Below are 14,697 nucleotides of genomic sequence, written 5' to 3'. Positions count from 1 at the left end.
CTGGCCAAGTGAAGGCAGGCACGCCCCCAACTTTTACAGGCATCCCCATCCCCTTGAGTATAACTCAGCTCAATGTGTGAATAGACATTTAACCATGTCACTCCTTATTCTTGAGGTAGAAGCTTAAATGACATAAACTTTTAAAGCAATTAAAATCATTTTTTATTACTTGAAAGCTACATGATTTTTCAAATGTTCTTCTTGGGGAGTAAGATGCCAGTTTGTAAAATTAGTTTTTCAAGGTCAGAGAGATTGTTCAGTAGTAATTCTACCAAGTTACTCCTGATTAAACGAGGCTTATCATTTTCATTGATTTTTACAGTGAGAATAGTGTGTAAAAAGTTGAACTTGGATCAAATCAGTTATTCTGTGTTGATTGTAGCTGGCAGAGCAGGGTATCATTGACAGCAACTTCCATATTTAATTGTGCATGTGTGGACATGTCGATTTCATGTAGTAGTGAACATTTGACAATTTCACCGCACTAAAACCACAACATTTGGACCATGTCACCTGGCTTATCTATTTCTTTAAGAAGCTTTAATCCTCCAAACAATTTTATGGTGTAACAACAGCAAAACTGTCAGCATCACTGTCGTTATTTTGTGAAACTGACAGCAATGCCTGCTGTCCAAACATGTGCAGCCAGGCTTGGAAATCCAGAAGTTCCTGATAAGTGGAGGCTATTAGGAGAGGCAGTGGCATAGAGGTATTGTCAGTGGACTAGTATTCCAGAGACCCAGGATAATGATAGTTAATTTAGGTGCAGTAAATCAGCACAATATAAAACACAACTTATTATTTGTCCCCTAGGCTATGGCCAGCACTAAAGCAATTAAAGGAACAGCCAATGATGGGCTTTCCTCTGCTTTACTCATCATTTATCTGGACTCTGCCAGGAACCTCCCAGTAAGTGGAAATGTATTTATTTATAAGAATCACTATTTTCTTGCAGTGCTGCAACAAATACTAGTATACAGTGATGTATTGTCATTTTACATCTTTTTTTACACTGAGAAATGTAACTCTCTTTTACTATCTTCTACCTCTCCATTCTTGGCAGCTCGTCAGTAGTATACTTGATGAACATGTTCTGTGTCACAAATACTGAGTACACATATTTTAGAATGTCTTGAGAAATCTGTCTTACTATTTTTAATCTTCATTATAAATTAGGACCCTGCTTTCAGGTTTCTGAGTGGACTATTGTTCATGATTTTTTCACAAGTTAGTATTTCTGAATGTATGTACTAAATGTCAATTGTTATGTTTGTTCCTGACCTTTTCTGCTGACTTGTCTTCATTGAATGCTGAAAAGACAGCTGTCAAAATGACTTTGCAACAAATCCAAGTTGCTAGTTCCTTCCCTTATAATGAGTGCAGGAAAATGCACTTCAAAAAACCTAGAATTGTGAACATTTTACACAGGGAACCTCTATCAGGTGAAGCATCTTGATGTGAACATGTACAGTATTTCCAAGTTCGGGAATTGTTGAATTTGATGCAAATTTCTACACAGTAATTGAAAAGCCATGTTCCCTTTCTTTGTGTGTGCAGAGACTATTTGACAGGATTATTAAAATCCAAACTGTGCATTGTATAATATAAAATGTATGTAGTAGTATTAAATGCATTGGCTGCTATTTATCTCAACCTCTGGCTGCTATTTACAATAAATTGGCTGTTCCTACATTCCATTCTGCCTTTCCCTACAGCACGTTCCTATCCAACCCCATCACTCTTTGCTTTCTCTTTCACTTCCATCTTCCTTAAGAATGTCTACGAAGGAAACTTTGGGTCTGGATACTTACGAGAGAGGAGAGCAGCAGGACTAGTCTTTTGTGAAAATACTAGCTCAATCTTTAGAGACTTTTTTGTGAGTGCTCAATTCTGTTCTGCTTTTTTTTGTGTGTGTGTAGTGCTACAGTGTGGATTGACATTAATACAGGAAGCTTATATATTTTGTTTGGAGCCAAATTTTCAGAGCATGTTTATTGTTTTGATGCATGCTGTGATATAGAAAACTGATGCACAATTCCAAAACAATCCTTTTTTTAAAAAAAAAGCACAAAGTTTTGAGTGCAGATCATAACGTACCCTTCTAGGAAAACAAACTTGCAGGATGTGTGTAAGTTACAATGGGCAGAATTTTCTGCCTGCCGGGCGGGCGTGCGGGGGTGGGGGGGGATTTCCCAAAAGTGAGAGTGCACTCTTTCACACATGTGCACGAAAGAGCGCACATCTCCCTGAGGCTAAGTGCTGCCGCAGGGAGATCACTTACACTTCTAAAAATATGTGAATTAGGAAAAAAAAATTCCCTTCCCCCTCATGTGACAATGTCACATGAGATGGGATATATTCATAATTTACATTATAAGTTTATTAAACTTTTTAAATCCCTACATGAAACCTGATCCTGCCAGTGGATGAGGTTTCATGTTTTTTCTATTGCCCGCCGGGCTCCTGGCCTGCCTGTCAACCTTAAGGTTGGACGTGCAGGTCCTTTAATTGTTTAAGTGATCCTGTCAATGGCCTCAATTGGCCATTGACAGGTTGGCACGTGCACAGCTGATTTGGCTGTGCCCCCGCCTTCCTGAAAATTTAAATAGTCTGGGATGACGTTGGGGGTCACCCCTTCTAGACAAAGATAGGTTTATCTTGTTTGTGCAAAACATAAAGCAGGAAAAAGATAAAATATAGTGATTTTTGAATGAAAGAGAGAAAAATTACCCAACTGCAAACTAAACAAAGTGAAATTTTGGATTTTTTTTTCTTGATTGAGAAACACGTTTCACGGCTTTTTGGTAGAGAATAAAATCAAAAGTTGTTTTTTATTTGACCACACGGCTCCATATACCTGTCAATCCAATACAATAAATTCAGTGAATAATTAATATTAAGTCTAAATCTGGGCTCATGTTGGTGCAAACATTTTTTTTTACCCTGCCGTTTTGTTTTCTGAAGACAATGGATTTTCTTGGGGTACAGCCTGATCGATTCTGGCTGACGGGTCTCCGATGCTTTACCAGAGTGACTTTTCTACAATGTGAGAGTCTATAAAGGACACTTTGGGTGCCTGCCTCAGACAAGCCAAGTGAATCCTGTTCACGTGCACAGGTTCTTTCTGGCAGTTTTCACTAAATCGCAAGGTACTTATGGATGAGAAAAGCCAATTGGTTCAAAATAATTCATCCATTAAGAGCAACCCCACTCATTGCAATATCTAATTGTTTTCCATTTTCTTTTAAGGCTTTAAGTGAAAAGAGATCCAACTCTTCCATCGCTACTAATCCCATCCGTTCCTTTGGTTTTACATATTTTAGAAATTGTGTAACTTGTAATCATTATCTGCCTGCAAATGAAAGGCAGTTGCTTTAAAATCGTGCTAGTGTTTCCAAACTTTTTCTTTAAATCTTAAATTTGGTGACCGCATCACCTGCCCAGTTGTAAAAAGCTGTGATTGTTCACTATGGTGAATTTGTAAAATATTAACCAACCTATGAATTTGAAGCAAAGTGGATTACATCTTCTACAACTTCAGCTCCTAATTTGGCAGCAACATTTTGGGACACTGACTTATCTTGATACTAACTAAGCAAAATGATTTCTGAGGATCTCTTTATGCTACACTATTTTTTTAAAAAAATCTTACGTTTCATTTCAGTTCAAAGGTTTCTGGGTGGAATGTTGTGCTCATCTCTTTACTATAACAGAAAGCTGTTGCTGCATTGCATGTGCAACGTTTAATCCTCTATGTTCATTCTTTCCTGGCACAAAGCGCAATCCGTTTGAATTTAACCTTGATGGCTTGAAGAAGGCTAATGTTTCCAAATCACTGAAGGTAATCTGATAATAATTTCCTGAAGACCACACAGAGTCATACTGGCATGAGAAAGAGGGTTTGATGCACTTAAAGTGATCCAGGGAATTCCCATCAAATACTGGCTGATGTCATTCAGATTAATTGTCACTTTAATTTAATTTAAGTACCTTGGGACGTTTTATTGCATAAAAAGACACTATATAAATGCAAGTTGTTGTCACGCTGTGTGACATCAGCAACTGTAAGTTCTCATTAGTTCAGTGGCTCTCAAATGTTTTTAGTTGATGGACTCCTTTTGTAATGGATTAGTAATCATGACTCCCATCTCCACCTAAACTGCAGCACCATTTAATACTCATCATACAGAAGTGCTGCAAGCAAAGAATGTTTAAATAACGCTTTTAAGAAAACAGGTAATTACTTACAGATATCAGTGAGATGGATGTGCCTGCTTCTCACTGCAGAATGTATCTATCCCTGGAAGGAGCCCCAAGAGTACAGGAGCACAGAGAGGGCAAGAATACGACCAATAGTGCTTGGAGCGAGCAAGAGCTGAGGAGAGAAGAGCATGCCTCCTACAGTTTTCACTCACATTCTCTTGGTCACTGCATGCATGGTTGCCCACATCGCCCAACTGTAGGGTCTGCCCTGTGTCGCAAATCCTCTGGAAGATCTCTGCGGATTCCAGTTTGAAACCCACTACATTAGTTATAGAATTGTAATGTTGTTTGCAGCGCAGAAGGAGGCCATTCGGCCCATCAAGTCTATGCTGACTCTGTAGAGTAATCCAGTCAGTCCCATTCCCCCACTATATTCCTGTAACCCTGCAAATTTATTTCCTTCAAGTGCCCATCCAATTTCCTTTTGAAATCATTCATTGTCTCTGTTTCTACCTCCCTTGTGGGCAATGAGTTCTAGGCCACTACTCACTGTGTAAAAAGTTCTTCCTCAAATTCCTCCTGCACTTCCTGCCCAAAACCTTGGGCCTGAATTTTCATGGAGCCAGAGAAATTGTGAAGTCATTTAAAAGTGGCAAGCAGGACCCAATTGCAGGGTTCCTGGCGCTGGTAGTTTTCACTGATAAGGGTGGGTGTAGCGATCCCGCACCCTGCCTTCTTGACCTGTCTGGCTCCATTGTGGGTGTAGGCATCTCATAATTTTCATGAAACCCAACCAGCTTCTCCATGACTTGTGGTTCACAGCATCTCAGGAGTCCTGAACCATTTCCTGGATTCTGAACTTTTGGAGGTACATTCAGGGATCTTACCCATGTCCCCCACACCCCCTCCATTCTAACTCAGTGCCAACTCATGCTCCCTATCCCTCCATGGCCTCTTATACTCTTTATGCCAACTCATACCCTTCCATGTCCATTCACCCAGTATGCACCATGTACATAATCAATTAGTCATATAATAACAATGGCAAGTTTGGAAAAACACCCATTCACAAATCTTCTTTTGAAAGAAAAACTGCTGATCCAACAACCCTATAAAAGTGTGAATCAGACCATTAGAGTAGCAATAATGGAGGTTTTTACCAAGACAGATCTGGCGAGTCAGGAAATTTCCCATCTCAAGCTAATAGCCTTGGTAGCCAATCTGTGTTTCCTAGTAAAGTCATTTATAGGTTAACTCTAACAGCTCCAGTGGTATAATTGTGATGAATGACTTTGAGGAATGAAAGCATGAATGAGTTTGATGAAGATGAGTTGGGAGGAATTGTGATGTTGGGCCAAACAATTTGCTGATCTTCTGAGTTTATGGGTCTCATGACCTGAGTCAACTGTTGTGTAGAGTTTGATGTCCAGCCCCTGTCCAGCATCCATTCTGTCCAGGTACAGTACTAAGACCAGCTGATATCTTGCCAGGACCATGCGCTACTACACCGAAAACGATGCTAAAGGGAGTATGTGGAAATGAAGGCCAGAATTTTCTGGCCCCTCCCACCGGCAGGATCTTCCAGATGGAATGGACCTTTAAATGGCTTGCCACGTTTTCCAGCTCCACCTTTGCCATGATGAGGCTGGAAAATTCCTCCCTAAGATTTAGATGAATTTCTACTTTTGGACACACCAAATAAAAATCAGTGACTTTTTGTGGCCTTCAGTAAAATCAATGTTAATTTGCTAACTAATCTAGTGAATAAATTAATATGTAGCAAAGACGATCTGTAAGGATAGTGATGATTGTTATTTATATATTTTCTATAATTCCTGATGCAAAAAGCTAGAATATGTTTTTTTTGTTAAACTCTACTAAGGAAACAAACAATGAGAGCTTTTTCAGGCCTTGTCCTGAATTGACTCAAATTAACTTTTAAGTAACTAATAATAGGACCTTGCTAATTTCATTCTGAATTGTGTGTTTTACCCATGTTAAATTTTGTGTATTTATGCAGGTTTAAAATGATCTTTAAGCCAGTTCATGGTTTGAATTTGTAACATATTACCTATACTCAGCAAACAGATTGGTTCCAATATATTTCATAAATGGGAACAAAGTCCCTTTTCCGTCTAATTTTCTCCCCATGCCACTTTATCTCAAGATGTTGACTGACATTGGAATGAAATGAATGCACAGTAGCACCATCTAGAACTTCAACAAATTTCCATTCTTTTATCCATCCTTTTAATAGTGAGCTAGAAGGGGCCCACCACAGATGTGTACTGACCTCGTCTTCATTTGACACTTCTCAGTTTCTGGTTGCTAACTAGCAACTGGATAGCATGTCTCCACCTGCAACACCTGTCCTCCACACAAACCTGAATAGAAAATTTGACTGTTTTATCCGTTTGCATTCTGCTTATCCATTGTGTTGTCTTTCAACTGGGGAGAGGAATATTTCAGAAAGTAGAACTTGTTATAATTGCAGCTATAGAGCTTTTTGTTAATAATGTAAAATTGATTAGAGCAGGTTGGACAGTTAGGGTACTGCGCTACATCTTTCAGATGAGACTTTAAGCTAAGCTCTGTCTGATCTCTCAGGTAGATGTTTAAGATCCTATGATGGGGAGAATTTCCCCCATGTCGGGCGGGCTGTGTGGGAGCGGGTGCGGGCGGGCGCGGACCTTATCGATGCCTGCAACAGGTCCGCGCTGCCATTTTACGTGGGCAGGCCATTTAAGGCCTACCCAGCGTAGTTCACGTCTCCCGTGCATAGCAGGAGTGGGTGCTAACATGCTGGGAGGGGAGCTTCCAGTTGGCGGGACACCAATCCATCTGCTGGTCTTTGCGCTCCACGTGCTTGTGCCTCCTTGCTTAGCAAAGTCATAGAGGTCTACAGCACAGAAAAAGGCCCTTCGGCCCATCGAGTCTGCACCAGTCAAACAAGCACCTAACTATTTTAATCCCATTTTCCAGCACTAGGTCCATAGCCTTGTATGCCTTGGCATCGCAAGTGCACATCCAAATACTTCTTAAATGTTATGAGGGTTTCTGCCTGTATCACACTTGGCCAGGCAGTGAGTTCCAGATTCCCACCACCCTCTGGTGAAAAAATCCTTCCTCACATCCCCTCTAAACCTCCTGCCCCTTTCCTTAAATCTATGCCCCCTGGTTATTAATCCCTCCACCAAGGGGAAAAGTTCCTTCCTGTCTACCCTATCTTTGCCCTTCATAATTTTATACACCTCAATCATGTCCCCCTTCAATCTCCTCTGCTCTAAGGAGAATAACCCCAGTCTATCCAATCTCTCCTCATAACTAAAACTCTCCAGCCCAGGCAACATCCTGGTAAATCTCCTCTGCACTCTCTCTAGTGCAATCACATCCTTCCTATAATGCGGATTCCAGAACTGCACACAATACTCTAGCTGTGGCCTAAGCAGCGTTTTATACAGTTCCAGCATAACCTCCCTGTTCTTATATTCTATGCCTCGGCTAGTAAAGGCAAGTATCCCATTTGCCGCCTTAACCACCTTATCTACCTGTCCCGCTACCTTGAGGGACCGGTGAACAAGTATACCAAGGTCCCTCTGATCCTCGGTACTTCCCAAAGTCCTACCATTCATTTTTATTCCCGTGCCTTGTTAGTCCTGCCCAAGTGCATCACCTCACAGTTATAAAGTGACACCTTGTGGTGCCTCATGTGAAGAAGGCAGCATTTGGGCAATGGAGGGGCGGTCAGCCCTGGCTTGTTTGGGTGAGTGTGTGGTAGCTGCTGGACGAAGAACTGGAGTCCTGCAATGTCCCAGTCTAGCTGGGTTGGCAGGGATGCGATGAGAATTCAGATGCAGGCTGTACTAATCAATGCTCCTCTCTGCTTTTCAGGAAAAGACTGCACACAATGCCTCTGAACGAATGCAGACTGCTGGAGGGCAGGCCCAGTTGGCCATCCCAACAGCTTTTGAGCAGCAGGCCATGGATCTGGAGAGGCACCATGCCCTCAGGTCCACCTCTGGCGGTAAGGCTGGGGTGCCACAGGGATGTATCTTTGGCGAGCACTCAGGTCACCACGTTGCTACAGAAGCCATGGCGTTGCTGAATGCTCAGTGATTGAAGTTAGCAACATAGGTTGACCGTTGATTATGGAAGGATGAGCACATAATGACCCGGGGGAGCGGCATGCAAGTTGACATTGTCTGCATTGTAACTAATCAAATGTCCTTTTTCTTCCTTTCAGCATCACTGGAGCAGGGCCGGGAGGAGGAGGCAGAGGGCCCACCTCTCACCCCTGAAACCCCAGAGCAAATGCACTCACCAGCGTCACACCATCTCAGCCACACAGGCATCAGTGCAGATACTAGCACCTCAGTGGGAATTAGATATTTGACTAGTGTCCTGCGGCACGGCGGTGAGGGCACTTCACTCGCTTGAGGTGCAGGCAGAGACAGAGACTGGGCAGGGTGCCGCCAGTCGGAAGAATCCTGGGGACCAGGTACATGCTTGGTCGGTGGCTGATGATGTGCCTCTGGAGTCGTTCGTGAGTCAGCAAACGCTGGAAGTGCAGCAGGGTATGTGGGACGATCTGGCGGAGATCATGAGGCTATGCGTGGCATGATGCCCATGCTGGAGGAGTCCACACCGATGCAATGAGCCTCATGGCTGAGTGCCATGCTTCCTCCATGGATAGAGTGGTGACCATCATGGAGAGGCTTCTCCAGGAGAACAATCAGGGCCTCCTGGGGCTGCACTCGGACCTGCAAGCCCTCACAGTGGCATTGGCCTCAGGCGGTCAGTGCCAGTGTGGGAGAAGGTTTTGGCACCAAGTATCCCAGCTCGCTGCCCATCCATCTACGGTGAGCAGGAAGGTCCAAAAGCGACCTCACGTCAGAGCAGCAGCTGCCTGTCGTCTCTGTTGGCTCCTCTCAGGACGCTCCGGATGAGGGCAGCAGCCCCTCTGCCCCTCTGCCAGTGACCGTTGAGGCTGCAGCGACTGGGGAGAAGCCAGCTGTGGAACTGGCCACTCCCTCCCAGGCGGGGCCATCAAATGCTCCACGGACCAGAGGACTTCTGCCAAGATCATCGAGGCCAACAGGACAGCACAGTGAGCAGGTTGTCTCAGATGCCAGTGCCAGCGAGGGGACAGCACCTAGACATAGCACCCGTAAGCGTAAATTTAAGGCAACTTAGGCACACCATGGGTTTCTCACTGGTGCTTTAATGTTTTCCCACAGTACTTTGATGAAGACTTGGTGTGATGTCCAACACCGTTTTTTTTTTGCTTTATGAAGTTACGTTTGTTCACTCAATAAATTTTGACATGCTACCATGCCTTAGGATGATTCCTTACTTCTACAAGTGGATGGGAAGTCATGGTGTTATGAGTGAGTTATTTGGCATTGAGCTTTATTGACAAGGGCCTTAGTTAATGTTAGTATCCAGGCTGACTTAGCACTCAGGTATCGAGTGTGGAACCTGCAGCCGTGGCGTGTGTTGAAGGTCCATCTGTGGTGTGCTAGCTGAAGGTTCTTTGGATTAAAGCCTCCTAGGTGTCCCTGCCGGGTCAGCTTCTACCCCTCAGCGTTCTCCTGTGCGTGCTCATCCTCGGACTCTGCTGGACTCATTGTGTGCATTCGGAGCAACTGCTTCTATGTCTTCCTCGTCCACAGCGTCCCCCCTTTCCAGCTCCAGATTGTGAAGAGCTCAGCATAGAACCACTATCGGTGACACATGATCTGGGGAGGTTTTGAGTGTGCCCCCTGAGGGGTCCAGGCATTGGAGGCGCATCTTGAGAAGACCAATGGTTCTCGGCACCACAGCCCTTATGGAGATGTGGCTCCTATTGTACCACTGCTCAGCTTCTGTTCTTGGATGGCAGAGAGGCTTCATGAGCTGCCTTCTGAGGGGATAGCCCTTATCACCCAGCAGCCATCCATCCAGCCGGGATGGAGCGCTGAAGAGCCCCTGCACCCGGGAGTATCTGAGGATGTAGGCATCATGGGAGCTGCCTGGGTACCTTGCACAAACTTGTAGAATCAGCATCCTGTGATCACACACTATCTGCACGTTCATGGAGTGGAAGCCCTTCCTGTTGACAAAGGCACTGGACTCACCTGCTGGTGCCTTGATGGCCACATGCCTACAGTCTATTGCACCCTGGACGGGGGGGGGGGGGGAAGCCAGCAATGGCCGCGAAGCCTCTGGCTCGCTGTGTCAGGCTGGCAGTGTCCCAGTACTAGTGGACGAAAGTCAATGCACGCCTGAATGGAGCGTCTGTCACCTGCTTGACACAGGTGTGGACAACTGATTGGGAGACTCCACAGAGATCACCCACCGAGCCCGGAAAGAGCCAGAGGCATAGAAGTTGAGGGCAACTGTGACCTTTAGAACCACTGGCATGGGGTGCCCGCCCACACATTTTGCGGAGATCCCCGGGCCTATCATCTGACAGGTGGAGGTGACTGACTCCCATGAGAGACGGAACCTCCTTCGGCATCGGACCTCAGACATATTGAGGTAGCTGCTTTGCCGTCTGTATACCCTGGCAGCAGCATATTGGCATCTTCTGCGGCCCCTTCCACCTTGCACTTAATGTTGGTCCTGCGCCTCTTCCCAAAGGTGGCTCCCCTGAAGGCTGAATGTGGACTCCTGGCCTCTTCTCCCTTCTGGCCCTCCCTTCCTCCTCAGAGGAGGTGTCTCCAGTGGAGAGCACAACTCCCATTCCCAGGCTAAGGGAAGGCTTCCTGAAAGCTGCAGGCCCCAGAAATGATCTTTACTGTAGAGCTTGACTAAGGCTTTTACTCCTGTCTTAGCAGCTGCAATGCGTTTTGAAGTCTTCCTGCTTACACAGGCAAGTATAAGTAACTTTCACACTCAAAATACCTGAAAGATCACATTCGCGATCCCACTTATCCTGTCCGTGGATGAGGTTTATACAAATGTCTCCTATCCACCTGCCTGTTGTGCCCATGCGACGTCCTGAAGATCACACGGGTGGCAAAAAAATCGTATTCAATTGCTGCCTCAAGGGCCTTAACTGGCCCGTTAATTGATGGCGGGCACGCATCCAAACTTGTAGCACGCCCGCCCTCCCAAATATCAGGATGGCACGCGGTGACGTCAGGATGCTTGCCCGATGTCACTGTGCATCTTTTTACGCATAGACGTGGGGGCCCGCCCTCGCACGCCAACAGGAAAATTCTGCCCATAATGAAGAGCAAGGGAGTTCTCACCGGTGTGCTGGCCAATATTTATTCCCTTACCAGCAGCATTGCAACAGATTACTTGGTCACCTCGTTGCTGTTTCTAGAACTTAGCTGTGCACAAATTGGCTACCAGATTTCATACATTATAAAAGTGACTACTTCAAAAATATTTAATGGCTTGTAAAGCTCAATGGGATATCTTGAGGGTTATGAAAGGTGCAATGTAAATGCAAATGATTTGTTTTGCTACATTTGCCCTCTGTATTTTTTGGGTTAAGGAGGAAAAATTCAACCATGGTTTCCATTCCTGATCATGGTCCAACCACTGTTTCTGGGAATGCGGGTGCATGTACTTGTGTGTTATATTTATATATATATTTGGTTACCAGGTGAAGACATGATCAGCCACAATGTACAAAATGGCCTGTATGATCCTCATGAAGGCTCACATGAATACAGGACCACTGGGCGGTGTATTGTATCCCAGCAAGTAGTCAGTGACTTCAGGGAGGGGAGAAAGCTGGCTGAGAAAAGATGGAGGAAGAAAAGAAAAGCATTGCATTAATTATTTTCTTTTCCTTAACTTAATGGAATTCTAGAATATAATCAGGCAGTAAACACTGCTTCAACCAGCTTATGTTTTTATTTATGCAGTTTAAAAATAATTCATTATTGCTGTGACTTCTGACTGTATATTAACAGTAGATAGAACTGATTTTTTTGGAAAACAAACAAAAATTAAATTTGAGCAAGGTCTTCTCTCATATGTGATTATAATGATCAATAATTATCTGAAAGTGTAAAAACAAAATTTAATTTGACTTAGGCAGTGTCGTTTTCCTGACTCTGTATTCTGAAGTCCAGTCATCTGATGATTAAAAACAAATGGAATAATTTATTTAATGCTGTTTTTTTTAATCCCCTTTCTCCATCTATTTTTCAATTAATTTTCTTCCCTTCTCTCCTGAAATCATTTGTTTCCTTGGCTAAGTCCAGGGCCAGAATTTTTAGCTCAGTGGGCAGGCACACGCCCGACCTGTCCAAGTGTGAAATGACGCGCAATGATGTCGGCCGAGCGTGCTGATGTCATTGCGAAGTCGCACGATTGTTTGGTAGGCAAGCACATGACAACAATTAAAAGGCCTATTAAGGCCATTAAGTTATCAATTGTTCATTTTTCACTGCCCATCCAATCTAATGATTGGTGGACAGGCGAAAAGGCTAAGTGGCCACGGGCGGGATGAGATTTCCAAAAGCAAATACAAACGAAATAAAAACTTTTTTTTAATTAAAAACATATCTCTGCTCATGTGACAGAGTCTGTGCTTTATCAATTTTTTCAATATCTTCAGCAGCTCCGTGCTTCAGGGAGATTATTCAGCGCTCTCTCGCGCGCATGCGCAAAGTTCGCGCTAGGCCTGCTCGCCCTCCTCCCCCTACCCGCACAGGCAGCGCTCAGCACTGCCTCTCACATATCATGCTGGGCGGGCCTTAATTGGCCCGGCAGTGTGAAATTGCGGTGCGCTGTCAATCACCGGCAGCTTCCCGACAGTCCCTGTTGCTCCTGCACACCAAGGCAAAATTCTGCTGGATTTTTCAGTCGGCGTGTGGTGGTGGGCCCGACATGCCAACGCGTAAAATGATACGTGATGACGTCAGGTGTGTGTCCCGACATCATCGTGCAGTCCCGCGATGTTTCATTCAGCGGGCGTGCGCCAGAGTAGGCTGCGCGCTTGCTGATATGTAAACGGCCTATTGAGGCCGTTGAGGAACTGATTAAGGTCATTAATAGCGCTGCCCATCCAACCTTAAGGTTGGCGGGCAGGCATAAAGGCCAAGCGGCCTTCGTGTTTTTTAGGAAACCTCATCCATGAGCAGGGTGAGGTTTCTAAAGCTTTTATTAATTAAATAAAAAAATTCATAAATATAAAAACATGTCACATGAGGGGACATGTTTAAATACATTTTTTAACCTTTTATTCATTCTTTACAAAAAAGATTCAACCTCCCTGAGGCAGCTCTGTGCCTCGGGGAGATTGAAGCGCTCTTTCACACTTTTGCGCAGATAAACACAGACTGAAGTTGGATTACATTAAATGCAGTTTCATTTAATTTAGAGCTGAATTTTCACAATTTCATTTCCTTTCTTCCTCATAATATTAGGTAGTTAATCCCAATTATTAAAAAAACTCTACCAGCCCTGCAAATTAAGCACCATTTGCATACATTGCAAATTATTTAATCATATTTAATGCAGTGTAATTTTGACTGCAACACATTGGAGCACCAATACACAGTTTTAAGGAATGGAGGAGTTCTAGTTCCATTCCTCTCATTCAGTGCCTATTCTAAACCTGGGCATGCTGCTATGTTGAGCTTAGTTCACAGGTAGAGTCACATATGGTCTGCTCTCATATGCTTTCTAATGGCCAGTTCAAAGCTCTGTACATGTGTGTTGTGTGTCTTGAGGCAGACAGAATAAACTCTTCCCTCCACTGCCCACTTTGGGTGAAAAAAGAGCTAAAAATATAATGTTGGAATGGTTTCAGTTTGATGCAGTTGCCCAGCATCTTCGTTCCTACCCAGGAACATGCCAACTACTTCTGTAGGTTGTTACATAAATGCTTCCAACTGTACCCTCCTAATCCATTTCAGTTTCTTGAAACAGTAAAGAAATTTTAGATAAGTTTCAAAACCTAAATGGAATATCTTGTATCTATCAATTACTAAGTAGATAAGGTTTTATGATTTCTTGGCTGACTTCCAAAGTTTTTCATCACCTTACAGTTTGCGAAGAAAATGAACAGTGAGCCTAATCCATTTGTTCAGCTGTCAGTGGGACATAATACATATGAAAGTAAGGTAAGCGGCCTTTCCTATCATTGAGTCCAGTTTTAGTCATCATCAAGGCCTGCATTTATTTTGACTAATTATGTCAAATTCTATAGAATTTTACAATTTGATCCCTTTTCTCTGGATCTCCCTTCCAATCCCACCTCCCCATTGACTGTCTTCTAATTTTGTTCTACCCTCATCTGCCTCTCTAGCTTCCTGCATGTTTCCCATTTCCAGCAACAGGTTTCTATCACAATGCCATGACTGTCATCACCAAGCCCCTCATCAGCCTCTTCCCCCACTCCTCTGGCTCCTTTCCACCTTCAAGCTTCTGACAGTCTTTCATAATTCTGCTAATTTCAATTTTTTTTTGCTGCGCATTGTGCTCTCAAAAGCTCAGATGATCTTCTCCTTAAGATCTTTCTTCCCTAAGCTTCTACAGTAAATAACT

General features: G+C 43.9%; 1 protein-coding gene across 4 annotated transcripts in view; it reads left to right on the top strand.

Annotated features, from left to right (window-relative positions):
* esyt2b (extended synaptotagmin-like protein 2b) overlaps positions 1-14,697 on the top strand; it is a 232,009-nt gene that overhangs the window by 180,627 nt on the left and 36,685 nt on the right. For 2 of the 4 annotated variants that reach the window (XM_041184070.1, XM_041184071.1), the window contains exons 13-15: positions 814-909; positions 3,779-3,841; positions 14,199-14,273. In XM_041184070.1, the coding sequence (XP_041040004.1) occupies positions 814-909; positions 3,779-3,841; positions 14,199-14,273 (234 nt within the window). The remainder of the gene's footprint in view (positions 1-813; positions 910-3,778; positions 3,842-14,198; positions 14,274-14,697) is intronic. The other 2 variants (XM_041184073.1, XM_041184074.1) reach the window with 1 other exon arrangement.

This window comes from Carcharodon carcharias, chromosome 3 (genome assembly GCF_017639515.1).
Source record: "Carcharodon carcharias isolate sCarCar2 chromosome 3, sCarCar2.pri, whole genome shotgun sequence".
NCBI lineage: Eukaryota > Metazoa > Chordata > Chondrichthyes > Lamniformes > Lamnidae > Carcharodon > Carcharodon carcharias.
Note: the sequence above shows the minus strand (reverse complement) of the source record. Positions and strands in the feature narration are given on the sequence as shown.